The sequence below is a fragment of the Danio rerio genome, chromosome 7 (genome assembly GCF_052040795.2).
Source record: "Danio rerio strain M-AB ecotype USA chromosome 7, GRCz13ab, whole genome shotgun sequence".
Taxonomy (NCBI): domain Eukaryota; kingdom Metazoa; phylum Chordata; class Actinopteri; order Cypriniformes; family Danionidae; genus Danio; species Danio rerio.
Window position 1 is genome coordinate 26,745,217 of NC_141027.1, and position 16,453 is coordinate 26,761,669.

The window sequence follows — 16,453 nt, forward strand, 5'->3', positions numbered from 1 at the left end:
TCTTAATTACATGTTTTGCTATTATTAAAATGTTACGTCTTTGTTTTTCTAAAAACAATTTAGGTTAATATACAAAAAGCAACCCATGTTAACACCTTAACAATCATAACATTGCCTTTTTCAGAAAATCAATTAAATAGAATATTTATGACCATGTAAATGTATTGAATAAGAGATTACTGGCAGGTCTGGCCATTTCTAGCTCTGTGCTATTGAAACTCACAAGGCTTTAAGGGGAGTCCACATGAAACACGGGTGGCACTCAGCCGCCCTCCGTGGCCCTGTCATGTGCATCAAGCCCCGGGTAGGGTTGCAGAGGAAGATCAAAGTAAACATCCATTAAGGGGCAGTCGGCCATCAGCCTATGTTTCATCATAATGGCTGGAGATGTTATGCATGAATCCAGCTCCACACCAGCTTTTACAAGGTGTGCTGTATTAGTCAATCAAAAAAGCTAAGTAGATCTAGGTCTTCATTTATTCATTCATTCATTTATTCAATCATTCATTCATTTTCTTTTCGGCTTACTCCCTTTAATAATCTGGGGTCGCCACAGCGGAATGAACCGCTAACTTATCCAGCATATGTTTTACGCAGCGGATGCCCTTCCAGCTCCAACCCATCAGTGGGAACACCCATACACTCTCATTCACACACATACACTACGGCCGATTTAGCCTACCCAGTTCACCTATAGCGCTTGTCTTTGGACTTGTGGGGGAAACTGGACCATCCGTAGGAAGCCCACGCAAACGCAGGGAGAACATGCAAACTCCACACAGAAATGCCAACTGACCCAGCCGAGGCTCGAACCAGCAACCATCTTGCTGTAAGGTGACAGCACTACCTACTCCGGTACCACATTGCCAGATCTGGGTCTTTCCCTGTGTAAATTTAATTTGGGTTTAATCATTAAAAAAGTTTATTTATTATTATTATTATTATTTTTGTTGTTGTTTATTATTATTATTATTATTTTTTTTATGAAATCTGTAATAATAATTTCAAGTATTATTTAAAATAATAATATTGATGATAATAATATTGATTATAATGATGATGATGATAGTAATATTATTATTATTATTATTATTATTAGTAACACTAATAATAATAATTGTGCTTAATATATGTATTCTAATATTTTTAAAACTGATAAAATGGTTGTTATAAATTTTTGAGGTTAATTAAATTTGATTTGATTTATATAATTTTAAATAATACTAAAATTGTACTTGATGTATAAAATAATGGCTAATATTATTGTTATTAATATTTTGTTATAATAATAATAATAATGAAAGGTATGAAGGGTATTATTAATGATAATAATAAAAAAATAATAATTCTTAATACTTTTAAAAAACATTTTGCACGCATAAAATTGATATTATTAGTTTAATAGTCTAGTGGTTAAGTCGCCAATATATAGCAACCCGGCTCACAGCAACGTGAGTTGGATTCCCAGCTCGAGATCCCAATCCTTCCCTTCTCTCTCTCTGCTCCCCATATATTTCTTACTCCATCTCTACTGTCCTATCAAATAAAGGCGAACCCCATAAAATATAATTCTAAAATGTTTTTATACATATTTATTTTAACTAATTTTACCAACTAATTTTGTACATAATATAATTTATACAAATATTATTACTTTAAGGATTGCACACATTATATTTACTGAAGTTATATCGATCACCTTCATAATCTTCTTCACACAAATCAATCATCACCTTGGCTTCTGCGGTCGTGTGGTTGGATGTAATGCAGCTTCTGCCATTTACAGAGCTCTCTCTGTTCCCAGCAGTGGTGGAGAGGTGTAAAATCCCCCAGAAACAGCCTGAGCAATGTGTTGATTGACTGCTGCTCTCAGGACATGCTCTTGTGTCTCATTCTGACATGCTTTCTGAACATAATTATATATTTGTGATCTCTTTTTCTCCTGTGAGTAATCCATGACCCATTGGATCTTTATTGAAAAATATTATTATATTTTGTATTTATAAAAATTATAATAAAATAACAAGTTAAATAATAAAATGCATGCATGTGTGTTGGATCGATTGGATAGTTTTACATAAACAATGGAGAATTAAGACCTGTTTAAAAGAATTTAAGACCTACAAGGGTATATTTTAGTGAATTTAAGATTTATTTTTTTAAGGCCTAAAATTTAGTTTTTAAAATTTAAGATTTTTTATGACCCCTGTAATTGAAATGACATTAAAACACACCAAATTAAATTAAGATGATTAAATGAAGAAAGTAAATATATTTTTAAATACAGTCCTATAATAAGTAGAAATCAAATCAAATATTGTCAGAATAATATTTTAGACGCACTTATAATGATTTTTTAAGAGTAAAGCCTCACAGTTAGCTATTCTGTATTATAATATGAATAAATATGTAATAGTGATGTTAACAGCAACCTGCTTATAAAACCAGCCAGCCGAACAAACAAAATAACGGTTGCCTTCGCTTATGGACTGACGCTTACAGAAATGTATTTGGTTATGCATCGAAGGAACAGATGGAAGACAATGCAAGTTAAACTCATGGAATTGACACACATCCCAATACCAAACACATGCAGAAGCACACTTTATTTTTTCATAAAAGGGGCCTACAGCAACTAAATGCATACAAATCTCAAATAAATGTGGAACAATGACACACATTTCACATGGCAGTGACTTTTTAATAAATACTTTCTTGATTCTCTTCTAAAATGACCTTTAGCCATGATTTGAGCACCTCATCTTTCCATCAGAAGTTTTCATCAGCATTAAATGGCCCACGCTTTTAGTGCGCATGGTAGAGCATGATGGACGGATCTCTCTCTTAGTGATGAGGAAGAAAGAGAGAGCCTGTATGTTTAATGGGCATAAATGTGTGCAGTTTTTTTTTCATTCCTGTAAGCCACATATGTGTTGAGATGAAATGGAAAGGAGTGAAGTAGTTTAATGGTGCTAATTATTCTGAAAGCACATCAAAGTGGTCAAAGTCCTTTTCTGTGATTAAAAAAACATGTAAATGTACATTGCTAGTGTGTAGTTTCCTTTTTCAGATTTGATATATGGTTAGCCTTGACTTCAGTTATTATTATTTGGTCTGGTAGGCTTTTTTTAATAGTAGGCTTTCTTTATCGAGCATCTGCTACTAACTGAACAGATACACAGAGTTTACTGTAGACAAGAACAAAAGTTTGTTTGGAAATTTGGCAGATGGCAGCCGTTGTCTGGGGAGGATTGTTCAGTTTTTAGGCCGGGCTTAGCGAAAGGTCTGTTAACCTTCTTATCTTCACCACCTGTTGCCTTTTGTCTTCAAAAATGTAGATTAAATGTAGATTACCTTCAATGACTTTGAATAGTTAGATTAAAAAAGTAGATTTTTTAATTAATACTTTGATTCAGTAAGTATGCATTAAACTGATAAATTATGATTATGAAAAGATTTCTGTTTTGAACTGTTGCTGTCTTGTGCATCAAAGCATCAGAGAAAATGTACTATTTCCAAATATAATGAGCAGCTCAGTTACTTTTAACTTTGATCATAGTAAGACATGGTTGAGTTTGATTTAAGAAATTGCATATTAAATTGATTTCTATTTAGATTGTGTGATAGTGAGGACTAGAGTAATGACTCCCTAAAATAAGTACAAGTAAAAAAAAACGTTTACAAAATATATTTATTTATTCAAAGTTTTCAGTGTGACGTGATCCATCAGAAATAATTTTATATGGTGATTTGCAGCTCTTATCATAAATAATCATTAATGATTCTTACAACTATTGGACAAAACCTTTTTTTTCCTGCTTTGTATTGTGGAAACTGCAATACATTTTCTTTTAAGGATTCTTTGGCTTTTTTTTTCTAAATAATGATGTTTATTTGCTATATTTCTGTGACATTTTTTTACTTTCACTCTTGAACAATTTAAGGTTTTCTCTATGAAGATTCAAAAATATGAAGCAGCTAGCAGATACTACTTCTACAGTAACAACTGCTACAACTAGTACTTCTATTATTTATATTATTATTATACTTTTTAAAATAATAAATAGTAATTCATTTGAAATTACTTCTAATGTATCATGTGACAGGAAAAACTGAAATAATCATGCTGAAAATTCAGATTTGAATCACAAGATAACAGTTGTTTTATATTGCAATAACATTGCACAATTGTACAATTGTTGCTGTATTTTTAAGTAAATAAAAGCAGCCTATATATGCTTGTATACTGTATGTAGGGGTTTAACAATGAAACTGAAATGCCTGGTTTTATACCACAATAATTCATTAGTATGGTGTGGGGTCTCCTTTTGCACCCAACACAGCATCAGCTATTCTTGGGAATGACAGATACAAGTCCTGTACAGTGGCCAGATGGATTTTTGAGCCATTATTCTTGCAGAAAAATGGTCTGGTCACTATGTGATGCTGTTGGAGGAAAACGTTTCCTGACTCGCTCCTCCAAAACACCCCAAAGGGGCTCAATAATATTTATATCTGGTGTGCAGGCCATGGAAGATGATCAACTTTACTTTCATGTTCATCAAATGACTCTGTCACCAGTCTTGTTGTGTGTATTGGTGCATTGTTATCCTGATACACTGCACCGCCTTCAGGATACAATGTTTGAACCATTGTCTGCACATGGTTCTCCAGAATGGTTAGGTAGTCCTTGGCTCATCTAGCACAAATATTGAGCCTAGGGAATGCCATGATATTGCCGCCCCAACATTACATATCCACCTTCATGCTTCACTCTGGTCATGCAACAGTCTGGGTGATACACTTCTTTGGGGCTTCTCCACACCGTAACCAGATGTCAGAAAGACAATGAAGGTGGCCTCATGAGAGAACAATACATGTTTCAGATTGTCCACAGCCAAGAGTTTTGCTGCTGGCACCATCAAGAATGATGTTTGACATTGACACGAGTGATTAATTGTTTGGCTATAACAGCCCGGCCATGTATCTTTGACCCTGTGGAGCTCCTGATGAGTAGTTTTGGTGGAAAAAGGAGAGTTGAATTTAATTCTGAAGTGAACTGGGCTGCTGTGGTTTTATGTTTTTTTTTTGGATACAATCTGGGTTAGCACTCAGACATCCATTTCGCACAGCCTCCTCTTGCATCTACAGTTACTCCTGTTGGATGTGGTTTGTCCTTCTTGGTGGTATGATGCTGACATTACCCTTGATACTATGGCTCCTGATACTGTACATCACAATGACTTGATGTCTTGAACAAAGATGTGCCGGCGAAATGCACACCAACAGTTTGTCCTCTTTTGAACTCTGAAATGTGACCCATAAAGTTGTGTGCATTGCAATTTTTTTTAAGTAAAACTGTGCTATTGCTCTGCTAATTAAACCTTCACACTTTGCTCTTACTGCTGGAATGTCGGTCAATAAAGATTGGCCACCAGGCTGGTCAAATTTAGCCATGAATCATCCAACACTAAATTGGCCAGTATTTCAATTCCATTGTCCAACCACTGTATATGTGTATATAAATGTCCTTTATATAATGTAGCATTCATAATGTGGCCTACTTATTTAGATCAGATTCACATGCTTATTAGTTTGGTATTTCAGCATTGTGCTATAAAATACTGACCGGGGCTGTTTGAGCTTTATATAGACCTCTTCTAAACAGAGTTTTCTCTTGCAACAGTCCATGTCACTTATGAAATGACGGGAGCTCAGCTGCCCAAAGAAAGCATTATATTGTACCACCTTCCACATTCTTATCAGTCTGGGTCTGGTTCTGTCTGAAGCGCCTGTGCTCCCCTGTGGCCCACACAAACACAAAGCCCTCATTGTGAAACCACCCAGCCTGCTGTCAAAATAGACCTATTAAATCAAAACAAACCTCAAACTTTCCTATCATTCCCTCCAGATGCTACAACACGGTTTTCAATTTCACAAAATAGGACTGCATGGACCATTCGATCTTGGCAGGCGTGTGCTGTCAGCAAATCTGATAATCCCTCTGTGTGAGCTGTTTTCCTAAATTGAACAAACCTTTAGTGCACCACCTTGCTCCGTTTATAAAAGGTTGCTGTAAAGTTGGCTTAATAATTCAGTTTTTACCAACAGGCCAGTACTGATAAAGTCTTTTTGTGAGTAGTTCAGTGTATTCAGCAAGATCGATTTAAATCGAAACACAGGGATGATGGAAATTCTCCATTATCTTAGCAAACTAAGAAATATAGTAGAATTATTAGAGAAACAAACCCATGGATCAATTTACTGTTACTGTAAACTTTATTGTCCTCTTTTGGGGCGATTTGTTCTGCAGAGTGATAGATTTACACGTATCGCACCACACACTTAAGACACAAAACATAAAACAACATTTATTGTACTAAAAACAGTGGCAATCTCTTACCATTAAAATTCAGCAAGCCCAATCGCACAAAGAACAAATTACAATTTAAATCTGTGGGTGCTTTAAAGGGACCCTATACCGAGATCCTGAGGGAAGGATTTGAAATAAATCAAAAAGAGGATGGGATATATATGCGCTTTTTTAACACCTGGATTTCATACAAATAGAATAATCCTGGCACTTTTACCCCTTATATTTTACTGCAGACATTTAACACTAGAGGTCTTCTGTTTTAATTTTAAAAAAGTAATCCAACAAATATACCTGTCAACCCTACTGTTTTTTTCCAGGATTCTCCCATATTTTCCAATTCTATCCCGCTATCATCCCAAAAAGGTATTTTCCCATAATTCTTCAAAAAAATTTTTTTCAATCTTTCTGCGAAGGGTCGCAATAAACATTAAAGGGCTGATCCTCCCTATATACAACCTATACCTCCGAACCACCAGGGGACGCTCCTTGCTCTTAAATGTGAATCTGTTCTTTGCTTTCATTTTATTTAGGCATGAAAACACTTTGAAATAGTTATAAATAGGGCCGGATTTCCTTCCTTTGCATTACAGACATTGTTGCTCCTTCCATTCTGTACACGCTATTTGAAGCGGAGTGAAAGTGGACACTGGGTTTTGGGTGCATGTTTGGTTTGAACAGACATACATAATAATAATAATAATATTAATAACATATGAACATATGTTATTGTTAGTTCATAACTAGTGAAAAAAATGTATTGTCTGAGTAATAAAATTATTGTCTTAAATTTGGCATCACAGATAATGGGTGGTTTGTAGGGCTTGTCATCTGTGAAAGAGAATGCTCTGATTGGCTGCTCAATTACAAATAAGATAATAAGCAACAATGCACTTTTACCAATCTGTCACAGCACTAACCAATCAATAACTAAAACGAAACTAAGCAAGCAATGCAATTCAATAGGGAACACTAAGACGTCGGATGCCATTTTGTTACATTTCTTTAACTTTATGGATTATCAGACATATTTGGATGAGTGTATGCCTCCTGTGAGCGAGAAGTTCAGTGACGTAAACACTGATTAAAAAAAAATAATAATAAATTATTTGGCGTGTATGTGTCCAGCAATAGTTCTTGTTTACTATATAGATACTGCCACCTGCAAGTGTGGAAAGATGCATCTTCTCACGCAGGGACAATTTACACATTCTCATTTCAAACATCTGCCATCTGTTTGATCTGTTTTTCACATACAGTTCTTTTTTGGTCCAGATGGGACCAGGCCCAGCCGACAAGAGGCAACAACACAGTCTGTTTTCATTACAGCTAGTACTTTGACATCAGCTTGGTGTGTCCTGGCCTTAAGATGTTGTGCTTTGTTACTTATTTTATCCCAAACACAATAGATGAGTGTTTCTGAATCTGGACTAAGCTGGGAATCTCAAATTATTACACTTTTTTACCTTTAAAGGTAAAATTCAAAGCTTTGAATTGCTAAGGTGAAAATATGGGCCAGTATTATATATAGGCAATATATTTATCGTAATATTGAATCCAAAGAATTTAAAATAAAGTAATTGCAGTGTTTGTAAGGCACAATTATGTTTATAATAAATAAATGATATAATGATTTCTCCAGACTGTAGCTGAAAACACTTTACATGTTCGAGACAAATGGAAAATGGAAGGAAATTTGAATATGTCATATAAGGATTTGGGGAAGATTTGCAAAACACTGTAAATCTACTAGCTCAGCGATGTGGAGAGAATTCTGTTTGTAAGAATGATATTAGGTTATTTTTAACACACCATCACAGAAAGGACACCAATGGAAGCTGGAGATTGTGTGGGTAAAAAGTAGCCCCTATCATATTTTTTTGAGTGTCAGAAACTAACCCTATATTGGCAAGAGATTATAATGAATTTAGAAGCTGTTTTAAAGTAGACATTGTTTTTACTTATGAATCTCTATATATTTAGGGAATATATTAACTTGGATAGGTTAAACGGTAAGCATAAGAATATGTTGTTTCAAATATTAAACAGTATTTTTGCCCATTCCTTTCTTCCAATTAGTAAATAATAATAATAATAATAATAATAATAATAATAAATTCTTTAAATGGGTTTAACTTGATTTGTTTAGACTGAAACAATATTCAAAGATTTTTTGCTTTCCTTTTTTCCTTTATATGCATTTGTTTCTTTAAAGGAAAACAAAAATATATAAGCAATTCTGTCCTTTTGCAGATCAGCCAGATGTTGGGCAATGAGATAAAGTTTGCTGTTCGTGAGCCCATTGGCCTTCGGTAAGACTTTTTCGTCAAATCACACCAGTGAATTCAAGCCTGCGTCTGTCTTTTGCGTGTGACATCAGACACTCGACTAATTTAATTGCTCCAATGTTCCTTGCTGTTTTATTTTTGCCAAACCTTGACTCTTTTGGTCGTGGCTCATTTGTGTCTTATTAGAGGCCTGTTAGTTTGATCTGTGGTGTCTTTCATTCTCTCGCAGGCTTTGGCTTCTCGTCTCTGCTGTGCTGTTCACATCAACATCCTTAATGGTAAGCAGTTTACTTCCAATGCCTGGTGCTCTGGCTTTCATCTAACAGTTCATGATCCAAAATAAACCAAGGCTCGTTTGCGTTCAGTTAAATTATTTTAATGCTTTTCAAAAGCTTGGACAAGTAAGATTTGTAAAGAAATGAATACTTGTTTTTAGTAAGGGTGTATTCTTTCTTTGAAAGAGTTACAGTAGTGTCTATTTGAATATTACAAACAATGTATCGTTGAAGATGGAATTATTAGCCCTCCTGTAGGGCTGTGCAATTAATCCATAAGTAAAGTTTCAAATTTTCATTTTTGGCTTCTAAATATTATGAAAAACATTTAATTAAGATAAAACAATTATTGCATCATATACTGCCCCCTTTCCAATTGTACAGATTTGTTGCTCTGCAAAGCTCATTTTCATGTGAACCTTACTAAAAGCATTGTAATGTAAATTTTGCAGCATGGGATACGCATCATTCATTAATGTACATCCCAATCATTCATATTTTTAAAAGCGTGAAAGAGATTGCATGCTGTTGTGTGTGCGCGGTTAGCCTCAGAGACGAGCAGAGCACACACATCTAAAATCATCTTAATGTGAGCGCTTTAATGGTCAAATACATGCAAATTTGTGTTAAAATGCAGTGTTTAGTAATTATTCATATTAACTCTCATTTATGTAATAAACGAGTTGAGAATCAAAAGACATGTGAAAGTGAAACCATAAATCAAAGCGGCACTGCTCTTAAAGTGACAGCGCGCAATATTCCTGTTGCTGACTGTTATCTTTATTAATCAAACAACAAAAGGAGCAAATCACTTACTGCTCTTGACTGCAGGACTGTAGCAATAGTTGAAGTTTTTTTCTTACAGTGAAGATGCTTATAACACAGTTTGTTTCATATTTTATTCTATTGTATTTATTTCCCTTTTCTTATTTACAGGGAGGAAAATAACTACAGTTGTGTCAGAATTATTAGACCACCTGAATTATTAGCAACCCTTTCCCCCCAAAACGGAATTTTTTTTTCCCAACCTGTATCTAAACTTAAAGTGCAATTTAAAGGTTTAATTAATTAGACAAGTCATTGTATAACCATTGTTTCTTCTGCAGCCCTTAAAAAAATATATTGTTTACGGGGGCTAATAATATTGATCTTAAAATAGATTTCAAAATATTTAAACCTGCTTTTATTCTAGCCCAAATAAAACAAAGACTTTCTCAGGAAGAAAAAAAATATAGGAAATACTGCAAAAAAAATTATTGCTTTGTTAAACATAATTTGGGAAATATTTATAAAAAAAATTCACAGGAGTGCAAAAAAGTTTGACTTTTAACTGTATATCGTTTTGAATAATCATGACAGCAATTATGACCAAAATAATTGTGATTAGGGCTGTAACGATACACCAAACCCACGATTCGATTCGTATCACGATTTTTGACCCACGATTCGATTCGTATCACGATTTTTTTTTTCGTGTGGGGTTGGGAAAAAAAGATTTTTAAAACTATTTTTTATTAAATAGAATTATATCATTTTTGTTTTCTTTGTAACAAAATACTTTTGAAAAACCAAACCGAACTAAACTCCATTGTGTAGATGGTTCAAGCATGTTAAAAATTCTTTTTCAACCAAGTTCTCTTACATAGAAAAAGTAAATTAAATGGCTACTAGGGATGCTCATTTCGGTTAATTTTGCTAACAGACAACCGCCGCTCATTAATCGGTTATTATAATAATGGTTAACTGGTCAGATTACTATTCATTTTATATTAAACAAATTGACGTGTCTATTTTGTGTCTGACACATTAAATATTGCATTTTAAAATAGGCTACTGATTTATTTTTAAATGCTAGCATATTAATAACAGAACAGAACAACAGAGCATCTTCACGCACCTGCAGTGTTTAGCACAGAAGAGCAGAATAATTTAAATAAAATGAATAAAATAAATAGGACTGCCCTAAATTATTTTCATTTAAATAATTAATTTATATTACAAAACAAAAATACTGACTGATTCTTTTTAACAACTGGCATAGGCTGTTTTTTTCCAATCATGTTTTTTCTTCCGTCAAATAAAAATCGCAGACTTCCTCAAATTGCCTGCTCCACGGAAACAATACGCATTTATTTAATGCCCCGCTGTTATTATTATTATAACAAAACCTTTTACATTTTAATAGAAATCATTATTTTAAAGAATAAGTCCTGATGGTTTCCTCTCTCTCCCTCGCGGTTCAAGTGCGCATGCTGCATGATGAAAAGACAACAACAACGCGCGCATATGTAGACTTTGTAAACAGTTTTGTTGTTTAAATATGCTATTGCATTAATGTGCATACATGCTTTATAAGCCGAAAACAAGGCGCATCTCACTGCCTTTATGTTGACAAGGAAAAAAGAAGAGAAGAAGCGCGGTCCTCTTATGAAACGACTGAATCAGCTGGGTATCGATTGTGCATAAGTGTTGCTGTCTGTGTTGTTACAATTGTAATATTTAATGATATTGTTATATTCAAGATTTGTACAATCATAGAGCTCTGGATAACTTAAAACAGCGATTAGACCTTCAGAGTGGCATGCGTCCTAAAGTAAAGCGAAACGGCTATAAATTTCCAGCAAGATAGAGTGATTATAACCAGAGTCATATACCTTTATCTATAAATAAAGTATAACTATAGAAACTGTGTTCATCTTAACTGAAAGCTTCGTCCTGTTTCCTGGCCTCACGCATCGCGCTGTCAGTCAGCACGTAACGTTAACTCTCAAAGGTTCAAACAGAAAGCGCACAGCAAGGTTACAGAAAAGTTTCCTCTGCAGAGAAGTCGGGGCATCTGGTGAACGCCCATCCCTCTCTGCGCAGCCACATTAACAACAATGCTTTGACAGCACTGGCAATGTTTCTGCCGTTGTCTGTTGTCAAGAGGGGTTAAGTTGGTTTTGTTTTTGATATTCCTGACACATTCAGACATTCCCTTACTAAGAGCTCCGTGCGAGCTCTCCCGGTTAAACGCTAATTGCGAGGGCTTAAACGGAGCAGTGCTCGTAATGTCGAGCAGAAAAAAAGTGTTTCCTCACGTTCTTCTTCAACTAGCTCAACTTTTGCAGGCACGCGTGACGTTATTGGAAAGGTAGTCACGGGGTGTGTCGCGATTCTCCCTTATCACACCGCGACACAGGATCGTAGATCTGAGTGTCGCGATTTCAATTTTATATCGTGTATCATTACAGCCCTAATTGTGGTTATGATTTTTCTTGTAATCGAGCAGCCCTACCCTCCTGTAAAAAATGTAATTCTTTTTTAAATACTTCCCAAGCGATGTTTAAGTGAGCAAGGATTTTTTTCACATTATTTTAGATTTAATTTTTCTTGTGGGTAAATTCTTTTTTTTTTTTTTTTTTTTTGACTGGAATAAAGAAATATTTTTTTTAAAAAAGTGAAAACTTCTATGGTCCATATTAATAGCCCGGTACTTTTTATTTTTATTTTTTTGATTGGCTTTTGAACAAACCAGTTTTATTCAATGAATTGCTTTATTTGGCACAATCAGAGAACTACATATCTGCCACTAAATGAAATACACACACAGCTGGAAGCTCATAATGGACTGATTACTAGGACTATAAAGACACCACATTCACGCACACACACTCTTTGCTGAGTCTTTTTTCCCTGTCTTGCCTTGTCATGTTTTGACCTTTGCTTTGTTTTACTGTTTATGTTGTTTTGCCGCCTGCCCCTCCTGTACTCTGACTACACCTTTGGATTATCTGCATGCTCCTGTCCTTGTTTTGATCTTTTCCTGATTGATGATTCTCTTGATAAACTATATTTGGATCCTCACCTCTGTTGCAACTTGACTTATTACACAATTCATCTAGTTAAGCCTTAAGGCTCCTGCACACCGGGACGCTTTTCGTTTGCATTTATGCTCATCGTTTTACAAGTTGTTTTTCCGTATTTTAACCCAAGCAAAGTTCACTGGCGTCAAGCAGAAGAGGATGCAAAATCACTCCTTGACATTAGATGGAGCTACACATCTTTAAGCTTCTGACACCCGCTTATAACACAAGAAGAGGAGGAGAGGAAGTTCACATGCTTGTTCATATCAATGCTTGTTGTAAAGTTACAGGTGACTCGCAGCTAAACGTTCATATCGCCTCTGGGCATCTTCAATGTGCGCTCGCATTGACAGTTTTGTGCTTGAGCGCCTCCAAGTGCTGTTTACTGTAACTCCAGCAGCTCCGTGCACGTGAACAAAAGTGCTGATCTGATTGGTGGAGAAGTTTTTGACGCAGTGCGTCAAAACAAAAAACGAGCATGAGGTGTTTTTTTTTTTAAATGACACTTTTGCGCCTGCCGTTTTGCGCATTGGTGTGCACGATCCCATTGACGCCCTTTATTTAGTCAAAAGGTGTTAAACCTCGACAGAAAATGTGAGCAAAAAACGTCTCTGTGTGCACGGGCCTTTAGACTGTTGGGGAAACCGGAGCACCCCAAGAAAACCCACGCGAACGCAGGGAGAACATGCAAACTCCACACAAACGCCAACTGACCCAGCCGAGGTTCGAACCAGCGACCTTCCTGCTGTGAGGTGACGGCAGAACCTACTGCGCCTCTGTGTCACCCATTATTGTTATTATTAATATTATTATAATGATGATTGGCCTTTCATCTCTCTCTGTCATCTTAAATACATTTTTGCAGAAAAAAACGCATCTCCCTACTGGTCCAGTGATGTTACAGTCATTATGTAACCTCTTTGTTTGTGTTGCAGGCTCTGGCTTTCCCCAACCAGTTCTATGAGATCATATTTGAGCTCACCACCACCAGGGTCTCCATCAGACTCTACGGAGGAGCCCTTTTATGTATGTACAGCTCTAATGGGATCAATTTGATGAAAAAAACTGTAAAGGATGATGGCAACTACAAAGTAACCTGTTCTGACAGACTCATGTAGTGTATAAGATCATATAAATACAGAAAGCCTTTCCATATGTGTCTGGCCGTTTCACACAGAGGTCAAATATAAAAAGGGTTTTTCAGAAATCAAAACAAGAAGTAGTGAAATACGTTTTTTAAAAGAAAAAAAAAGGTCTGCATTTACTTTGATTTACAGAAGACGGACTAAAATGCTATTAAGCGTATATGTCAGCAGGTCTTGTTAGGCATGTTTAGAACAAGAATCATTTTTAACACATATTAGTATCTAATCTGTTTAACAATCACAGTACGGCTATAAAATAAAAATCAGTTTTTAGTGTATATACTTTGCCACTATCTTTCACAGCACTCGGTTTTGCCAAATTGGCAAGATGTTTTTAACCATAAATATAAATAATTTTAAATATAATAATAATTTCTTTTTCAAGTTTAAAGTACAGGAGAAAAATAAGTATGCCGTTTCATTTGTACATTAATATGGCTGTTTTCACCCACATTTGAATGTTTTTTTTATGCATAGATCTCGTATTTGACTCACATGCCAAACATTAATAACAAGGAGAGTATTACTTTATTTAAAAGTAAGAAACATCACATTTTGTTTACAGAAGTGGATAAAGTTGTTGGTACTCTTTTAAACAAAACAGATTCATTAAACAGATATATTTATTAAAAAATATATATTACTCGTTAAACATATTTAGAAATTGAAAGATAACAATTAAATTCAAGCAAAACTTTGCTAAATAAATTACAAACAGGGCTAGAGTGGGACTTCTTTTCAACCCTGGAGTTTAAAGCCTTAGACCGGCCCACTTCAGTTCACGACTGACTATATTAAAATAAAGTCATTTCTAATTCAGTACTTGAGTGAAGATTTATTTGAATGTAATGTTTAACAGTATCAGAATCAATTTTAATTATCCATAAATATCCAAACCTTGAAATGAAAAAATATCAAATAAATACAAATATATATATATATATATTAAGCTACATATATAAAATAAAGATTAAAGGAAATATATAGAATTTTAAAATGACACTGTCATGTCTTTTTCAAAGAAACAGCTGATTAAAAGCTGCTTACTGAAGGGTAGCTAAATATCCAACACTATTCTTTTAAACATCACAATGTCCTTTTCTGCAATATCTGAATCTATATTCTGTGCAAAATTGTTTTCAGATATCCAGTCCTGGAACACAAATAAAGAATTAAACAAGTATTGAATATCTGCCAGACATATTTAACCACAGTGTTTTTTTTTCTAATGATAGCTTCATGTTTTTCCCTTTTTTAGCTTTCTGATTAAGTCAGATTTATTAATTTAGTGAATTATCTGATTTCATTAATAGTCTCAGGGTGTTTTTATTAAGCAGATGTAATATTTGTTAATATTAATATTAATATTAGAATTTTTAAGTTCACTAAATGACAATCCTACTTGCCCATTCTAGTGTGTTGGGCTCATGGCTGGTGCTTGGTAATGTTACTGGGCTTCACTGTTAACAGCAAAATGGACAAGGGGCTGCTGTTGCTGAAGAGCTACAAAAAAAGTTTGGTACCTAAACGGTGGTTTGCAGACATCATTGTTTTGCACTGCTCCTATCTAGCTTAACGTTAACTTACCGGCCATTTCATCACCTTTGTGTGGTTGTATTTTCGCTGCCACTGGTTTTAACGAAAAACCTACTCAGCCTTTTAAGTTCTGGCCTTTTCAGCACCACCTTTGCGTTTTAAAAATTTTTTTTTTTTATAAATTTTTCATTTCTCGTGTATCTTTTTACAAATGATTTTGCTGACGAGCGAGGCTGTTGGAGCAGTTGAATGATAATTACATCATCATTAACCTGCAGGCTGCATTCTGCTCATGGGGCTGCGAGAAAATAAATAAAGAGTGAAGCTGTGATAAATTAATGAATAAAAATAGTGAGGCTATGGTAATATAAATAAATGAGTAAAAAAAATAAAAATTACATAAATAAAAAAAGTGTGACCGCCGAGAGTGCATGCAGCTAGGGACACCATCCCTCGTGGCCAAAAAACGGACTGGCCAACCGGGAATTCTCCCGGTCCTCCCGATCATCCAATCGGGGCCTGATTACTACCTTCAAAATTTCAACTAAATTTAACATTTTTTTTTTGTTTCTCTTGGTTTTTTCTCTCTTTTTTTGTTTATTTTTTTAATTGGGTGTACTAGTTTTTGGACCATTATTGTAGGTTATTTTGTTAGATAAGCTCCAGATTTGGCTTCAGTATTGACTAATCTAATGTATATGTACAAATATAATATTGTATAGCTTCCTTTTAAAATTATGAATTTAAAAGAATGATTTTTGAGGGGTGTACTGGTATATGCTGGGCCCTGTACATGGTAAGGCATAAATCATTTTGTTACATGCATTAAAATGCACATCTCTCCACATATGTAGCATATATAAGTGCACTCCTTTCTGCTTTTTCGCTCCATCTCAATTTATGCATAGCAAATGTATGATGTAAACACATTTGCGCAAGTCTGTCTCCCACTCACAGGAAATATTCATGGCTAGATGAGGCTTTCGCTGCC

General features: G+C 34.9%; 1 protein-coding gene across 1 annotated transcript in view; it reads left to right on the plus strand.

Annotated features, from left to right (window-relative positions):
* Positions 1-16,453, plus strand: part of tp53i11a (tumor protein p53 inducible protein 11a) — a 51,586-nt gene that overhangs the window by 29,042 nt on the left and 6,091 nt on the right. The window contains 3 exon segments of the mRNA NM_001013352.2: positions 8,627-8,685; positions 8,891-8,939; positions 13,717-13,807. Coding sequence (NP_001013370.1) covers positions 8,627-8,685; positions 8,891-8,939; positions 13,717-13,807 — 199 coding nt within the window.